The sequence below is a fragment of the Pan troglodytes genome, chromosome 1 (assembly GCF_028858775.2).
Source record: "Pan troglodytes isolate AG18354 chromosome 1, NHGRI_mPanTro3-v2.0_pri, whole genome shotgun sequence".
NCBI classification, from domain to species: domain Eukaryota; kingdom Metazoa; phylum Chordata; class Mammalia; order Primates; family Hominidae; genus Pan; species Pan troglodytes.
In genome coordinates this window covers 24,582,996-24,601,034 of record NC_072398.2, presented here as the reverse complement: position 1 = coordinate 24,601,034, position 18,039 = coordinate 24,582,996, and the positions used below count along the sequence as shown (strand labels likewise).

Below are 18,039 nucleotides of genomic sequence, written 5' to 3'. Positions count from 1 at the left end.
TTTTGCCTCTTTGAGTAGCTTTGTTGACCTTTTCAGCCAGAAGTTGTGGAGAGAACAACAGGCTCTGCTAGCGTGATACCGTCTTAGCTTGGAATGTTTATGGCGTCATTCAGCAGGGACAAAGAGGTCTCTTCTCCTTAGCTGCAGGCCCTATGAAGAAGGATATGCTTTTAGGGAGGTACCAAAAGACCATATGGAAGAACCAGGATTCAGTGTCCCTTTCTATAGAGTTATTACTGGAGTTGTCATTTTTTTGAGTTTTTATTATGTGCTAGGATCTTTATATACATAATCTGTAATCCTCACAATAATGCTATGAGACAAGCATCATTAACCCAATTTATAAACCACAAAATGGACTCGTTTGTACAGGGATTTATAGCTCATGAGTGCTGCAGCTAGGACTTGAACCCAGGCTTGCCTGTCTCCAAAGTCTCTCATCCTGCCATCTACCCTGTGTTGCCTCTTTAAGAGACCTGATTTTATAATATCTGAGGCCCGCTTTGGCGTCATATTTTTTGATTCCATGAAATAGAGACGAATTCTTTCAAAGCAAATTTTAATGCAAGTTTAAAGAACCTGCAAGATCCACTTGAAAACTTGCTGTATTTCATGAACTTATAACTATTAAAATCCATTTTGTTTCCATCTACCAGCCTCACCATGCATCTGGGATAATTTGGATCTGTCAGGCCTGAAAGATTTCACTCTGGGTCTCATGTCTTTCTGGATGTTTTTGTGTTTGGCACCAACATTACACGCCTGGCCTGTCAATATCTACCAGGTGCAGTGAGCGGCTCTAGTCTGAGAGACACCTTCATTTAGGAATGCCAGGGAAGACAAGAACCTACTTTCCTTCCTTCTAATTGTTTGGGCTCAAATTAATAGGCAGCTCACTTAGAACACCCAGAGCTTTCTTGTCTGATTCCAGGGCAAATGCTAGGGAAAGAATTTGTCCTACTGCTCAATTCTATCATGCAAATTCCATGCTGGGTTGCAGGTGATTGGTGAAACCATGAAATATTTTTGTGGAACCCTTTCCATCTCACCATGGCAAAGAATAAGGAAATTTAGACAGAATAAAGAAAATCAGGACTAGTATATGCTCTCCGGGAGCTTCTGTGAAAGGCCAGTGCAGGAATAGAATTTGCACATAGTAGGTGCTCCATGGCTATTTGTCGATTAAACAATGGGTGAATATTGAAGTGGTGGCATAGAAGTTAAATCTCAATTCACTTTTTTTTACTCCTGTTATTAAAGGCATACTTCTAATTAGTAAACTGATTAATTAAGGAGCCTGGGCCCTATGAAGCTCATGGACAGAATAAAGACTCTAGGTGCCCCGTGGGGAAAAGACTCTTGTCTCAGATTAAAAACAAAAACAAAAACAAATAAAAACCCTAAATGGAAGACTGCTAGACACATTTTCCCAGTTCTTATGCTGTTACTCCCTGGCAGGAAGTTAAATGCTTCAGATGCCTCATTTAACTCTTCTGCGAGGTCTTAGACCTCTATAGAGCCCCCAAAGCAGCATTTCAGACTCAGGTGGCTTAAAAAAGCTACTTCACTGATTGGTGACTCCAGCCCTGGAAGGACTTGTGTGTCACAAATAATTGCTGATCCATATGATGCGTCTCTCAATGAGGGCATGAGGCCCATTTGGATTTAAGATGCCCTGAAGCTCTCAATATCGTTGGACCCTCTGGGATGGAAAGGAGGAGGAATGCTCGGTTTTACTCCTCGTTTCTCATGTTTTCCCTTCCTTTTACCAGCTGGGCATTCAGTATTACTTTAAAGTAATGGTAGATGTTGTCCTTCAGGGGCTCTGGCTTGCTGGAGAAGGAGCTAGTGCGTGTCTTGTAGCATTCCCTTTCGTGCGTGTGTGCACATAAGTATGTGTGTTTGTGTGTGTACACATGTGAGGAGGATGCAGTGTGTCTTTCCAGCCATGTGGACACTAATTTGTCCTGATGTGGGCTTCTTCCTCTGGGCTTACAGGATGCGCAGGAATCACTATATTTATGATTTAATTAGGGAAATGAAGTGTCCCAGCCACCTGTCCTTTCCAGAGCCACGAGGAATCTCATTACCATTCTATCTACAGCAACCAAATTGCCTCAGTAATGAAGCACCGGGAGATGCCACAGCTGTGTTCAGTGTGGCTTTGGAAATCGTTAAAGTCACTGAAGGAAAAGGGAGGCAACGGCATTTAGTGCACGATGCGGGCATCATCACCTGCCCAGCCACGGGCCATCATCTTATCTTCCCTTGGCAGTGAGCCAGGCCTTGATAGACTCGAACTTCTTAAAAAGCCTTAGCCTGGGGGCATCACTGTTGTGTAATTTAGTAGGGAGATTACTTCCTCCAAGTAGACTCACTTTAGAAAAATAAAACCAGCAGGCAGAGAACTTGTCTACCTTAGATACTAATGAGGGCACATACGCTCTTCGAGAACTAAGTGGGAAGGCCTCCTGGGAGGGCCGGCTGCAGGCTTTAGGATGCTCCATGAACACGAGGTACCATTCAGCAGTTTGACCACCTTATATGTACATGGAGGCTGAGAGAGACTTTGACTGTAGATAAAAGAACAGAAATCCGTGCTGGACTGAGAGGGCAGGTGAGCCCATGCTGTTTGCTGGGAGAGTTCTGCTAAGAGCAAATGACCATGACAAGGTACAGGGAAGAAAGTCAGAAACTCTGTTAGAAAAAGCCACTGGGTGGGAGCATGCTGGCCATGTGCCCAGGAGGGGTCTCTGGTGGCTTCTGCCTCCACTATTGGGGCTGATTGCGGGGCCTTCTCATGCTGTTTTAGCAGAACCCCTAACCTCCCCTCTTGTTTCTTTCTTGTGCATCCTGATAGAGGGAACGGCTGAGGAACATCGAGCGCATCTGCTTTCTTCTGCGAAAGGTCAGTGTGGCAGCTTCATGCCGAGGATGGAGGATCGCATGGTGGTGGGTGGGCACACAGTGAAAGAAGCTAGTGAGGCTCTGCCTGCTCCAGTCCTGTCCACCAGGGAGGCAAATGGTGGCAGGGAAAGGGGGAGGTGGGAGCAAGTGATCAGTTCTTTGGAAACCTCCAGAGACAAGAGGAGCTAATTAAAGGAGGTGGCCATCAATCAAAGTGTCAGGACAGCACTGGGTATTTGCAAGTACCCTCTGGTTGGAGTTATAAGCTCTTTATCTTTGCATGATGATGGATGGCATTTCCAGCTGCTATTGCCACAGAGCCTTTGTTCTGTGTGGGGCTGGGCTCAGGAACACTCCCCGCCGACCTTGGGAAGTTTTTAACTAGATGCTGGGTTTCCTTTGAGGTTGCAGCGTGTCACGCAGCTTTGCAATTTGATTGTCAGCATCACTGGGAGTGCTGGATGGGTGGGATGAGGCAGTGTTACTAAAGGCAGAGTCACGTCATTCAGAGAGTTGCTCTGAATGGATGGGTAGTACGTTACAGCTTCCCCAGACTCATTCAGGAAGCGCATGTGGGCACACACAGTTCAAACTTGGTATTTAGCATAGCTCTGTGCCATAGCTGGGGGCCCCTGTGTCTCTTTCCCAAAAAAGTGTGTGCTTTTTGCAGCAAAATATGGAGAACGGCAACTTGCCGGTAAAATAACCAAAGGACATCCCTAACCTCTGTACAGAGTGGATGAACTACAGGCCATAGAAAGCCACCTGTCAGCCCAAAAGGAGTTTTTGAGCCTTACATGAATAGGACAGAAATAAAATGTTATGCCAACATTGATAGAAGGGGAAAATACTTTGCAAGCTTTTAAAGTTTTTTCTGTATTTCAGTAATGATACCTTTCATTGAGAGAGAGCTTAATCAAGCAGCCGGTTATTTTTCTAGCTAATTACTTGTCTTTTAATATCTTCTAAGAGAGCCAGTGTGTTAGAATCCCATATCTTGTATGATACAGCAGGGAAATATGCTTGGATAAAGCCTATATATGAAAATATTTGTGATCCAAGGAATAAAGAATGATTAGGAAAATAACATAATATGAATTCACAAATTTATAAATTATTTTTCCAGATAATGTCTTGGAGACCCATAACCTGCTCCAGCCAGTACTACTTTTTTTTTTTTAATACTTTAAGTTCTAGGGTACATGTACACAACGTGCAGGTTTGTTACATATGTATACATGTGCCGTGTTGGTGTGCTGCACCCATCGACTCGTCATTTACATTAGGTATATCTCCTAATGCTATCCCTCTCCCCTCCCCCCACCCCACGACAGGCCCCGGTGTATGATGTTCCCCTTCCTGTGTCTAAGTGTTCTCATTGTTCAGTTCCCACCTATGAGTGAGAACATGCAGTGTTTGGTTTTCTGTCCTTGCGATAGTTTGCTGAGAATGATGGTTTCCAGCTTCATCCATGTCCCTACAAAGGACATGAATTCATCCTTTTTTATGGCTGCATAGTATTCCATGGTGTATATGTGCCACATTTTCTTAATCCAGTCTGTCATTTATGGGCATTTGGGTTGGTTCCAAGTCTTTGCTATTGTGAATAGTGCCGCAATAAACATACGTGTGCATGTGTCTTTATAGCAGCATGATTTATAATCCTTTGGGTATATGCCCAGTAATGGGATGTCCAGCCAGTACTTCTATAGTCTCTGGGTTTGTTCTTTAAGACTTGATGCCTAAGTGACATCAAATGGATCAAGACAAAACCAAAGTTTTGCCTTTCAGACTCCAAGTTGCCCTTTTTTCTCCCATCCTGGATATACCATCCTGTATTCTCTGGCAGAACAATGTTCCATATCCATCACCTTTTATCCTTGCTTATTCTTTTATGCTGCTTGACCAGTGACTCCGGCCAGGCAGCAGGCAATGGCCAAGGTCCTGTGGCCCACAGACTTGCAGCCCAGAGCTAAGGGTATGAAAGTAAGCACACTATGCAAGAATTAGCATTACTTTTTGCAGATTTGCATATCGTTTGCATAAGTTTCTATAAACAATAAACTGAGGCATTTTACTCCAAGGAACACTGTACTCTACCTCTTCCTGCCTTTTGCCCCTTTCATTTGTACATGCTCCTTTTTCCCATGCCACTGCCTCTGCTGCAGCTTCTGGGAGGTCAAATGCAGTTGCTACTCATGGTCATGGAAAATACCGGGGAGAAAAGGTAGACATCAGAGGACATGAGACAGTGACTTCAAGACTTTAGGTGTTGTGGCTGCGTGATCACACCTTCTGCAGCCTGACAGTTTTCTAGCTCCCACGGGGAGTGGCACTGGAGTGGCCAGCACCTCTTCACTAACTCAAGGCAGAAATAAGCCATGTACCTACAACTTTATTTATTTATTTGAGATAGAGTCTTCTCTGCCACCTAGGCTGGAGTGCAGGGGTGCAATCATAACTCACTGCAGCCTTGAACTCCTTGGGCTCAAGTGATTTTCCCACCTTAGCCTCCTGAGTAGCTGGAGCTGCAGGCATGCACCACCATGCCTGGCCGACTTTTTTATTTTTTGTAGAGATGGGTTCTTGCTTTGTTGTCCAGGCTGGTCTCAAACTCCTGGCTTCAAGTGATCCTGCCACCTTGGCCTCTCAAAATGCTGGAATTACAAGGATGAGCCACCATGCCCAGCCCAGCTTGCTTTCTTTCTTTCTTTGTGGAATCTCCCTCCTCCTCCAGTCCTCTTGCCCTAAGCACATCTACTTTTAACAATTGGTTGTTAGTTCTTCTGTGTGCCCTGGATACCTGAGATTGTTTTCAGTGATGTCATCATTGTTACAGGACCACCAGCTTTGTACCAGGACCACCAGCTTTGCACCCTTGCACAGTAACAGACCAATACAGTGAGACGGTGGGAGTTGCAGCAGAGAAAGTGCTTAATAATTGTATGGCAGCCAAACAAGGCACGAGGGAATCTCAAATCCACCTCCTCGAGAAGTTTTGGGCTGGGATTTTAGAGGGAATTTTGGCTGAAGAACTGGGGGTTGCTGATTGGTTAGGACATGGGAGATGAAATCATAAGGATGTAGAAACTTCATTCTTGTACTAAGTCCGTTCCTTGGAGGGAGTCTGCAGACTGGCTGGTGTCAGGGGGCCTGATGGAATCAGGATCTAGAAAATATCTCAAATGGGAAACTTGAGGTTTTTTAATGTTAAGGATGTTACCTATAGATGTTAGGACCTTGTGACAGAGGCGATGGGACTAAGCAGTAAGCGGCTATAAGGAGATGGGCTATAGGGCAAGCTGGTTAATGCTTAGTTATGCTTCTGTTTAAAGCTTATGCTTTTGTTAAAAGTCAAGCAATTTTGTTTTCTTAACTTTATGAGGGTGATTTCAACATAATTTCTTTCTGAATGTAATTTCAAATTATAGGTGCTTCTGTCTGTCCGGCCCTTGAGGTCTGGCTGTAGCTCACATGTTATTTAGCTTAAGTTGGTAACACTGTTCTCCCAAAGGCATTTAGGTCCTGGGCATGCAGGTCTGTCTCCTCTCACTAGAATGCCAGTTCTGGATGGTCAGCAATTTTGTTTCATTGACTGTCATGGGCTGTGACATAGAATGTAGAGGAACGCATAGCCCACTGAAGGTGCTCAGTGAATATTTACTAAGTAAGTGAGTGAATGAGTGCCAACTTTCTGGGACTTCTGTCATCTAAATCCTTCTTCTTGGGAACACTGGCTTAGTCAATAATCTTTCCATTTCTTCATTTCAGTACTGTCCGTGACATACTACAAAATTTACATATTTTACTACATTTACTCCTTATATAGGCCAGGCGCGGTGGCTCACACCTGTAATCCCAGCACTTTGGGAGGCCGAGGTGGGCAGATCACCTGAGGTCGGTGACCAGCCTGGCCAACATGGTGAAACCCCCACAAATTAGTCGGGCATGGTGGTGGGCGCCTGTAATCCCAGCTACTCCGGAGGCTAAGGCAGGAGAATCGCTTGAACCCAGGAGGTGGAGGTTGCGGTGAGCCGAGATCGCGCCGTTGCACTCCAGCCTGGGCAACAACAGCAAAGATCTGTCTCAAAAAAAAAAAAAAAAAGATTTGTATTTAAAAATTGAATTTAACTCAATATTGTATTCATTATTGACACAGAAGATCTCTGACCTACAGTTTCTTCAGTCCGATTTTCTCCCATAATGCTTATACCCTCTGCCCCCTTGTAGTCTGTATTTCAACCATCCTAATATCTGCTCTCAGCCACTTCCGGGACTTTTATATTTGGAAGGTTTTGGTGAAGTGTGCAAACATCTACTGCTTCCAATCCTGCCTCTGCCCTTATTATCCATGTAACCCACAGTGTGTGCCTCAATGTGACTGTAAACTAGGGGTAAAAATAACCGGACCGTGCTCATAGAGGTGTGTAAGAATTAAGTGAGGTAATATGGTACATCTGGCTCATAAGTGTGCAATGCATATTAAATGTTATTATTATCATCCTGACTCTTAGGTTCTACCTAAAACCCTTTATGACATCGCTAAGCACACACTTGGCCAGCCGAGATAATCCTTGGCTGGTTGCATCCCCTCTTAGCATCCCCTCCCATTTTCTTAGGTTAGTGCCGTTTAGCGTTTGAGCAGCATCACACGGTGGGCCGGCCTGGGCCTCCTCCCTCCCGTCTCTCTCGTTTTGAATGGGCTTCTGAGTTCGATTCCCAAGCTGTGAGCACATGTTGGGGATGGCGGGGAGGGTTAATGGGTCTAGTTAGCAGCACCACCTTCTGGGAACTGCACCTTCCAAGAATTTCTTGGAACGAGCCTCCTAAACACTCTAGAATGTGATGCATCTCAGCAGCTGATTGTTGTTAAACCACCTCCTCAGCTTTCTTGGGAGAAAGGAAGGGATTTTCAAACTGGATCTGTTTTTAGCTCTATAATTATCAGAAAATGTGTTCTTTGGGTAATTGTCTGAACTGCAGGATTCTTGTGTTGACTTGTGCTCATGATTCATTTTTTTGTGGCAAGAGCCACTTGCCTCTTGAGCAGCTCTCCCCACCAGAGCACATCATAAGCTCTGTGGGGCCCCTACAAAGTGCAGGTTTGGGAGCAGGAAGCATCCTGGAAGGCAGAGGTTGGTGTGACTGCTGCTTTTGGGCATATAAAGGGTTCTCGTGGGGAGGAGGCTGACTCCTGTTGCATCTGCAAGTTTAGCGAGTGGTTCGAGGAAATTAACTTAAATGTGAGCCCAAATGATTGGTATGAGAATAAGGAGAAATGTGCTTCATCAGTGGTAGTCATCAAACTTTGGGACTGGTTGTGAAATGTTCACATCCCTTAGACCAAGTTCGTTATTTTCATTTTTATTTTTTATTTTTTGAGACAGAGTCTCACTTTGTTGTCCAGGCTAAAGTGCAGTGGCACGATCTCGGCTCACTGCAACCTCTGCCTCCCAGGTTCAAGTGATTCTCCTGCCTCAGCCTCCTGAGTACCTGGGACTACAGGCATGCACCACCATGCCTGGCTAATTTTTGTATTTTTAGTAGAGATGAGGTTATGCCATGTTGGCCAGGCTGGTCTCGAACTCCTGACCTCAGGTGATCCAGTCTCCTCAGCCTCCCAAAGTGCTGGGATTACAAGCGTGATTACAGGCACCCGGCCCCTTAGATCACATTAGACAAGTTCATGTCTGAGATGATTTTGAGTTAGACTGAGGCTGCCCAATGTTGGGGACATTTAGTTGCATAGTTTGGGATGTCCCTTCTGGCTTGACAATTCTGTGATTCTCCAATTCATGTCCCAGTTTCCCCAAGGATTTGTCCAGTCCCACTGCAGGTTTTCCCTGACATTTGTGAATGTAAAAAGCTGTAGTGGGTGGATTATTTTCATTCTTCATTGGGCATTCTCATCACCACATGGAGGAGAAGGGTGTGTGGGTAGGGTTTGAGGGTGAGTGGGCCGTTGAGTTCATTGGAGAGCCTGGTGGGAAGGGGCAGGTGCTCCAGGTATAGTACCGGAAATGCAGTGGTGATATGACCACCGGTGCTCCCACTAATGGGCACCTGTGTCTGTTTCTTGTTAAAGCTTCCCAGAGCCACAGCTCTGTCTTACAGAGGAGTTATGATGTGAAGTGAGGCTGCCAGTAGCAGCCTGAACCCACTGCACAAATTCCATGATGTGGTTCTGAAAGCAGGGGTTGGAAGAGATGGGAAGTGGATATGACACTTTCCCAGTGAAAAGTCAGTCGTGTTAAATGAGGAGATTGCATTATTATTAATGCTTCCTTACCCTCCCCTCTCTCCAGGACTGTCTACATAATTGGCAGGGCCTGGTGAAAAATGGCAATGTGAGGCTCCATGTCAGAAACTGATGCCAAACATTCAACCAAAGATGGGGCCCTTCCCAGCTCAGGGCCTTGTGCAGCTGCACAGGTCACAGGCCCCTGAAGCAACTCAGCCTGGTCTCCGTGACCTTTGCACTATGATTTTGCAGTTCCTCCTCCTATAAGCAGAGTATATTTCCTCTCCCCACTGATACTTGGCTCTGCCAGGTGACAGGACTTGTCCACTGCAAAGTGGGCAGGCGCGGGAGTGTGTGTCAAGGCTGTGAGAGTCATTGGATATTCCTGTGTTCCCTTCTGAAATTCTGTCATTGACAAGACCAATGCACTGGTTCAAGGAGGATGAGAGGCATGGGGAACCTACCTGAGCCCACCTGTATCTCAAGGCCAAGCCTGCTAGAGCCAGTGACTGCCAACCATCCTTTAGATGTGGGAGCAAGTATAAATGGTTATTGTTTTAAGGCACTGTATTTTGGAATGGCTTGTTACATAACATTCTCATGGCAACATTCCTGACATGCGTAGATGTAAAAAGCTGTAGTGGATGGATTATTTTCATTCTCTCATTGGGCAGAGTATCTTAGCTCCTGGTATCTCATTGATACCATAAGCTTGTGGCACTTCTAAAAGGGGAAAACTTTTTTCTTAAAGTGATCTTATTCTTTGCCAGAGTCCAGCCATTCTTTGACTCTACAAATTTACAAATAGATGGTTTCAAGCTTTGTCCAAATTTCTTTGACCTAAGTGGGGGCTACTAAGTACATTTATAAACCAGAACTTAGAGAAAGATCTATGTTGCTTTGGTGCACAGTATTTGTCATGTGCTAACAACTGGAAAGGGCAGGGCGCAGTGGCTTGTGCCTGTAATCCCAGCACTTTGGGAGGCAGGAGGATTGCTTGAGCCCAGGAGGTTGAGATCAGTGTGGGTAACATAGTGAGACCCCCATATCTACAAAAAGTTAGTAAAATAAAATTAGCCAGGCACGGTGGTGCACATCTGTAGTCCCAGCTACTCAGGAGGGAGGGTGAGGTGGGAGGATCACTTGAGTCCAGGAGGTTCAGGCTGCGGTGAGCCAAGGTCATGCCACTGCACTGCATCCTGGGACAGTGTAAGACCCAGTCTCTAAAAACAACTGGGAGGAATGGAGAAGATGGTGCCTTTTTTCTCTAATTACTGGCACTCCTCGCCACAAGGGATTGACTTCATTTCAGTTCTTTTTAGCTGTTAATACGGTTCTTCCTACAGGGCTCTGGAGGGAATGGCATATTTTAATTGAGGGACATGATACGTGAAAAGGGATACGTAAACTCAAAGGCAGTTGTGTGGAGTGCCGTAGAGAGACCATCCTTGACGCAGAAGTTTTCTAGATCAGAATTCTCCGTTTCTTGGGAGGATTTCTAAAGCATGGAAATAGTGATGCTGACTACTGTATGCCTTTAAAAGTATTAACTCCTTTAATCTCACAACAACCCTATGAAGTAGTCATTATTAAAAGCCACACTTAACAGAAAAGGAAATTGAGGCTTAGAGAGGTTAAGTATATATCCGAGAGTCTCCTATTTCTTAAGTGATAGAGCTGGGATTTGAAGGCAAGCCCATGTGACCAGAGTCCACATTTCTGATCACCACATTATAAGGGAGATTGCTGCTTCTTTTCGAAACATGCTCCTTAAGGACCACCGCTACAGTAACATGGCTCAGCTGTTTTAAAGGGAAGCTACGGATACCGAAACCACATAGGGCCTCAGGGAGCCTGTAAGATGCTTGGCTCACTGTTGATGGGTCCGAGTGGATTCTTTTAAGGCTCTTTTTCTAATTTCATTTAACTTCTTGGTAGGGTAGTTCACCCCTAGAGGGAATATTTGAAGAGAGGTAAAAATATCCTGGAACAAAAGTTGTAACTAGTTCAGAAACCATGTCTCATGTATAATTTATTTTCAGACGCTTTCCGTGGCAAACTCCTTGTTAGTCAGAGGGAAAGAGGGAACATTTTCCTTGATGCGTAAACTGTGGTGCTGTCATGGGGTTGCTGAACCACAAGTTGGAGGGGACTTGTCCTCACTTCACTCCTTCCCTAGGGCCGCAGCAGGCGAACTGAAGGACTTTACAAACAAATCCCTAACACATGGGCACTGGCTTTTCACTGGGGATCTGGGTAGCTGGTTGGCCCTATCCTTGTTAGTTCTCTATTGCCCTGATAATAAGGTATCAAACCAGCTTACAGCAACCATCATTTATTTCTCACGAGTCCATGGGTCATGTGGTCAGTTCCGTTGACCTTGGCTGCGCTTGGGCAGGGGGGATGTTCTTCTGGTCTTGGCTGGAGCTCATTCTTGTATCTGGTGGGCAGCAGGCCATTAGCTCATCTTAGTCAGCCTCAGACACATCTCATCCTCCAGCGACCACCTGAGGCTTGTTCTCCTGGTGTAATAGAGAAGCAAGAGAAGAAGTGGAAATGCGCAAGCACCTTTTCAAGCTTTGGTCAGCATGGGGGGACTACAAAGTTAGGGGCAAAGGGTGTGGATATTCTTCAGTCAGACCTTGCTGCCTTGATTGTGAAAATTCCTATGCTAGGATTGTATCAGGAAGTAGCAAATGTTAGAGTCTGCTGGTCTCCAGTATTCGTCATTAGTGGAACTGGTGGTTTCTAATTTTTTTGCATATCAAGATCACCTCTGGAGATGTTTCAACATATATCTGCTTAAGAATCACTTCCAGAAGATCTGCTCCAGTAGTTCTTGCGAGGGTCTAGTCATCTGTATTTTGAAAATGCCCCATGGGGGGCCACGGTAGAGAGACACTCTGGGAAATATTTGGTGACTTGAGTGGTAGATGTTCTGGGGATTCCTAAGCATTGCCAGGATGGCTCCCCAGGGTCTGGAGAACTGGATCTGTGGAGGAGGAGAGGAGAGGGACAAGAGCTTCCACCCAGAAAAGTTGACAGCAGACAGATGTTGCCAGCTGCCAGCTCCTTTGCAGACAGCCCAGGATGAGCTGAGCCCTGGACTTGGGGAGCATTTCCACAAGTTGCTACGTCCTGGCTGTGTGTGGAGAGAACACCTTCCTCACCTGAGACACAACAGAAGGTTGGTTTTGAGATGAATGTGGGGCCGTCACAACCAGTTTCAAAAAGTAAAGAAGTCCAGCAGCCCTCGTGGCAGCAGGAGAAGAAACCCTAAAACTGTCAGGGACTTTAGGTTGTGTCATTGAGAGGGTCCCTAAACCTGGCTGTTCCTCACGTTGAATCTGGATTGATGATTAAACATACGACTCCGAAAGGTAGATTCCTATCCACCCAGGATAGTTAATTTTATCTGTCACCTTGGCTAGGTCACGGTGCCTAGATATGTGATCAAACATTGTTCTGGTTGTTTCTGTGAGGGTGTATTTTTTGGATGAGGTTAACATTTAAATCAGACTTTCATTATATGAAAAAGACACATGCACACACATGTTTATAGTAGTATAATTTGTAATTGCAAAATTATGGAACCAACCTAAATGCCCATCAGCCAACGAGTGGAAAGAAAATGTGGCATGTATACACCATGGAATACTACTTAGCCATGAAATGGAATGAAATAATGAAATAAAGGCCTTTGCGGCAACTTGGATGGAACTGGAGGCCATTATTCTAAGTGAAGAAACTCAGGAATGGAAATCCAAATATCATATATTCTCACTTATAAGTGGGAGCTAAGCTATGGGAATGCAAAGGCATAAAAATGATATAATGGGCTTTGGGGATTTTGGGGGAAAGGTGGGAGGAGGTGAGGGATAAAAGACTACACATAGGGTACAGTGTACACTGCTCAGGTGATGGGTGCACCAAAATCTCAGAAATCACCACTAAAGAACTTATCCATGTAACCAAACACCACCTGCTCCCCAAAAACTATTGAAATAAAATTTAAAAAATAAATTGGACTTTGAGTAAAGCACATTATCTTCCCTTCTGTGGGTGGGCCTCACTCAATCAGTTGAAGGCCTTACTGGAGCAGAAAGACTGAGCTCTCCTGAGCAAGAGTGGATTTGGCCAGCAGTTGGCTTTCAGACTTCAACCACAACTTGACTCTTCCGTGGGTCTCTGGCCTGCCAGCCCACTCTGCAGATTTTCAACTTACCAAATCTCTACAGTTGCATGAGCCTATTCCTTAAAATCTCTCTCTTTCTAAACACACACACACACACACACACACACACACACACACACACACACACACACCCCTGTTGGTTCTGTTTTACTGGAGAGCCCTAACTAATGCAGTCCCCTCAATTCTGGTAAGTTCAGGTTCAGCAGGTTTACAGAGAGGCCTGGAACTGCTGTGAACCGAACCTTCACAGCAACCCTGTGAGTTGGGTGAAATTATCTGCTCACCAGATGGTCAGTACCTTGTTCAAGGTCACCCAGCTCATAGGTCTGGTCCCAGAGTCCATGTTCACAGTCCTCAACCCTTGCTGCTTCTAATTCCTCACATTCATAGGAGTCCGTTATTTTCCATAACTTTACAGAGCTTCTTACCACTGCCCTAGGGGCCAATCTCTGCGGGGCCAGTGAAAAGAATGATGATCGCTCAGGCTCCCCTGTAGTCTGGACCAGATGAAACTAGGCTGGTCCTCTTACTGCATTCGTCGGCAGAGGCAGAGCAGATTGTCACAGCCTGACCTTCTCAGCAATAAAGATTTAGGGACTCTTGGGAGTTTTGCTATGAGAAGTCACCAAATCATTGATTGTTCTGACAGAAACAATTTGGGTTTTCATAATATCCTTCTCCTCTCATTAATGTAACAAGGAACTCTGGGATCGTAGGATGTGTGAGAGGCAGGAAAGCGTATTGGGATATGGGTTTGGGTCTGTGAGTAACAGAGACCCACTATAACCGTGACTGAAACATGATGGGGCTCACTCTGCCTTGGGAGGCCTGTCCAGGCTGGAATGGGGTGGGTGGGACTCGGCCTCACAAAGCTGTCTAGAGACCCAGGCTCCTCCCATCTTTGGAGCTCTGTCATTTTCAGGGAATTTCCTTGTCCATGTGGACCATGAGGACGTCACATCATGACCTCCTTTCAAGTAGCAGGATGGAGGAGGCAAGAGGAAAAGGGCCATTTCTTTGAAGGAAGTGACCCAGAAGTCACACACACCACTTCTCTTTAACTGTTAGGCCAGATCTTAGGCAAATGACAGAATCTAGTCTTGATTCTATGGGGCTGTGTGCTCAGCTCAACATCAGGGACTTTATTCCAGAGAAATGGGAGTGAGGACTTAGGAGGACAGCTGCAGATCTCTGTCTCATGGAGGAAGTCGGTCAGCAGCGCAGCCTGTGCAGGGCACACAGCCACTGATGTGCACTCTGGAAAACTAAGGGCAGGAATGTGAGGTGGGAGAGGAGCAAGACGAGGTGTCACAGGTTGAATGATATTAAATGGGACCTGGAGGAGGCTGGGCATTGTATGGGTTGTGGGGAGCTGAGAAGTGCTGGCTGTTGGCTTTGATGGAACAACCCAATAGGTACCAATCTGAATTTATTCATTCTTTCAACTGGAATTCATTTAGCACCTACCATGTACATAGTTGGTTGTTATGTGCTGAAGGGGATAAATTTGTGTGTGTGTGTGTGTGTGTGTATGTGGTGTGTCAGTTGTGAAGACATGCTCAGTACAGCTAAAAGAAATCTTGCTTTTTCTCTGCATTCCTGCCTGAGAGTCCCTCAAAGCGCTGATCACCTAGCACCTTATATGATAGTTGCCTGTACATGTATTTTACACAGTTGTATTCTTGAAGACAAGGATACTGTCCTTCTGGTTTCTGCAACTGCTACATTGCTTAGCATGGTGTCAGATGCATGTTAGCTAGCTGCAAAGTTTAGTCAACATGAGACTGGCAACCACAAATACCATGGGCTATGATTTTCATAATGTGTGAGCAGGAATTCCCACTGCTGAGCATGGGATAAAGGCATGTGGAGAAGACCAGAGAAAGGCCATGACAGGTGTGATGTGCTTGTCACATCAGAGCACCCTCAGTGCCCAGTGGGGGAGCATTGTAGTGGACATAGTTAGAGCGCTAGTTTGCAACCTTGGCTGTACGCCGAAATTGCTTGCGGAGGTTAAAAAATCCTGTTGCCTTTGTCCCACCCCCCGGAATTTCTGAAGTGCAGCTTGGCACTTGTTTTTTTAACAGCTCTCCAGATGATTCTAATGTGTAGCCAAGCTGAGGATCACTGAGTGGGAGAATAGTGCAGGTGGGGAGGCATTTTCACTCTCTCCGTTCTCCAGGGTATGATTTACAGAGCCATAATTTTCAAAATGGTAGCAGAGTAAAAGCAATAATTTGCCAACAGGTGCCCAAGTGGACTGAAGGAGTTACTTCCTAAATTCCAGGGAGATGGTCAGCCCAGTGGGATGACTCATTGCAAGTCATCCACGAGCCACGTGCTTTTCATGGTGGGAACTCTGCTTCCAGATGCTTCATTTTCCAGAATGTGATGAGAAGTAAAGATTCTGTTTTTCAACCCCCAGAATGCTCACCCTTCCAGGCACTCATTCTTGCCCTTTTCCAAATTGCTGAAGAAGCAAGAAACATTTCTGGGTCCTGTTTCTGGGCCACAAAATGGGCCAATCTTACAAATCCTAATAACCTCTTATTCTTGGTAGCATTATCCAGTCTCTGCCTCTCACTCTTTCCAACTCCTACTGCCCCTCTCTAAAGGTAAAACCGTGCCAGCCTGTACCTAGGTGGGGACAATAAGAGAGAATTCCTCTGAGCTCCCAGCTTGTGCTGAATTAATTCGCATGCTCCAGACATATCTTCTCCCCATGGAAAAGCTGCATTGTCGAGTTATCATGCTGGCTCCATTTGTAACTTCTATGGGACTTGTTATTCCTTAAGCAATTTGGGGCATTGGTCCTCCTCCAGAACTGAGTTTCACTGGCTCTGATTTCTAAGCTGTCTGTGTGGCACAATTACACAACTCATGGAGTTTTGTTTCATTAGGATAAGACCCAGCAGTAGACAAGAAAATGCACTGAATAAGTTAAATGTGCTATACAAATGCAAAGTGCCATTATTATAAAGGGACAGAAAAGCCATCCTGTTTCCTTTCTGTATCAGCCAAATGGTCAAAGCAATGATGAGATTCTGGAGGACAATGATCACCGATTATAGCACAAGGAGGTAGGCGGGGAACACGCAGCAAGAACAGCTCTGCTATTGTGGCCTTTTAGTGGTGACATCACTGCTGTTACCACTCAGCGCACCAGCATAAGGTAGCACCAGTGCCACTGGTGTCCTGGTGGGAACCAAATAAAGGAACCACTTAGGCAGGGTGTACTGATAAATGACAAACTATATGTCTTCTGAGAGAAACTGTAGAAGTCTCTGCATGAGCTAGACTTTAATACATGCCATTGGGTACTTCACATTTTTTGACAGTGATGATACCAATTGCCAATGCTGGGTCGTTCTGAGTTATTGATAATGTATTTCAAGCACACATATTCTGGGCTTTAAAAGGAAGGTAGGTATAGGTGGAATTCAGAAGGTATAATAATTTGTAAAAAGCGTGCTTTCCTTAGCAGACTAGAAGATGAGTAAGGGCACTAATTGTGAATCTTGTTCACCTGCGGAACTCTGCCTACAGCCAGCGCAGCACATAGCCAGTAATGCTTTGCTGATGGAATGAATGAATGAATGAATGAGTGGAACAAACTCCATGGTGACTGCTACATGCTTTACATGTGCTACATGCTTTACAAGTGTTTCACTTGTTCTTACCACACTGCTGTGATGTGGAGATGGGGAGCTGAGACTCGGAGGGCTATGAGGTCACTTAGTAAGTGCAGGGTCTGGATTCACACCCAAATCCCTGCCCTTTCTGATAGTCCTTATGTTCCATGCTCTAGGGATTGAAGACACATTTCCCTACTTTTCCCAGAATACTTCCACATCTTTGAGTTTTTCAGAGCAAGCTTGGCACCATCCCTGGACATTCCCGGGCATATCCATTCCCAGGATCCACCATTAGCCTCATGCGGATGGGCCCTGTTCTCTTCTCTAGTCTGACTACCATCTCTTCTCCACTGATTCTCACCCTCCAAGTCAAAAATGGGCTAAGAAGTTTTGACCAAAGGCATTGTTTCAACCTCAAGAGACTGTTGAAACTGATGTCTTGAGAGAAAGAACCTTCAGAGGACACTGTACCCCCTTCTCCTGGCCCTTCGGCAGCTGAATGTCAGCCAGGGGTGCCATAACACAGCAGCTGGGTGGCTTTAGCCACAGGCATTCATCTTCTCACAGGTCTGGAGGCTAGAAGTACTAGATCAAGGTGTCGGCAGGGTTGGTTCCTTCTGAGGGTTCTCTGCTTGGCTTGGCCACCTTCTCACTGTCTCCACGTGATCATTCCTCTGTGTGTCCGTGTCCTAATTTCCTCTTCTTTAAGGACACTAGTCATACCAGGTTAGGGTCTATAGGGTAAATCCATCTGACAGCAATAATTTAAGCATACCTTTAGAATGGCCCTATATGGCAGATGCATCTGAATGTGTGTTCCAAGCTGGGGAACCTGTGTGTGGCCAACCCAGAGATTCATACCTTATCTATGATAAAAATCTGAGCCCCTCACCCCCTACCTGTCCCACTTGTCAGGGACATGCACTGCACAGGGGATTGAGGCCCTGAGCTTTGGGTTGAATGAAGGTTGCCATGTGGGGGTCATTAGGGGAGAGTGTTAAATGAAAATGTCTTATAAGCTGCATGATGTTTGCAGGAGGTTGTGGTTTTCTTGCCTACCC

General features: G+C 45.5%; 1 protein-coding gene across 3 annotated transcripts in view; it reads left to right on the top strand.

Annotated features, from left to right (window-relative positions):
• CNIH3 (cornichon family AMPA receptor auxiliary protein 3) overlaps positions 1-18,039 on the top strand; it is a 124,808-nt gene that overhangs the window by 66,531 nt on the left and 40,238 nt on the right. For all 3 annotated transcript variants that reach the window (XM_514230.8, XM_063809806.1, XM_009441564.4), the window contains one exon: positions 2,861-2,908. In XM_514230.8, the coding sequence (XP_514230.2) occupies positions 2,861-2,908 (48 nt within the window). The remainder of the gene's footprint in view (positions 1-2,860; positions 2,909-18,039) is intronic.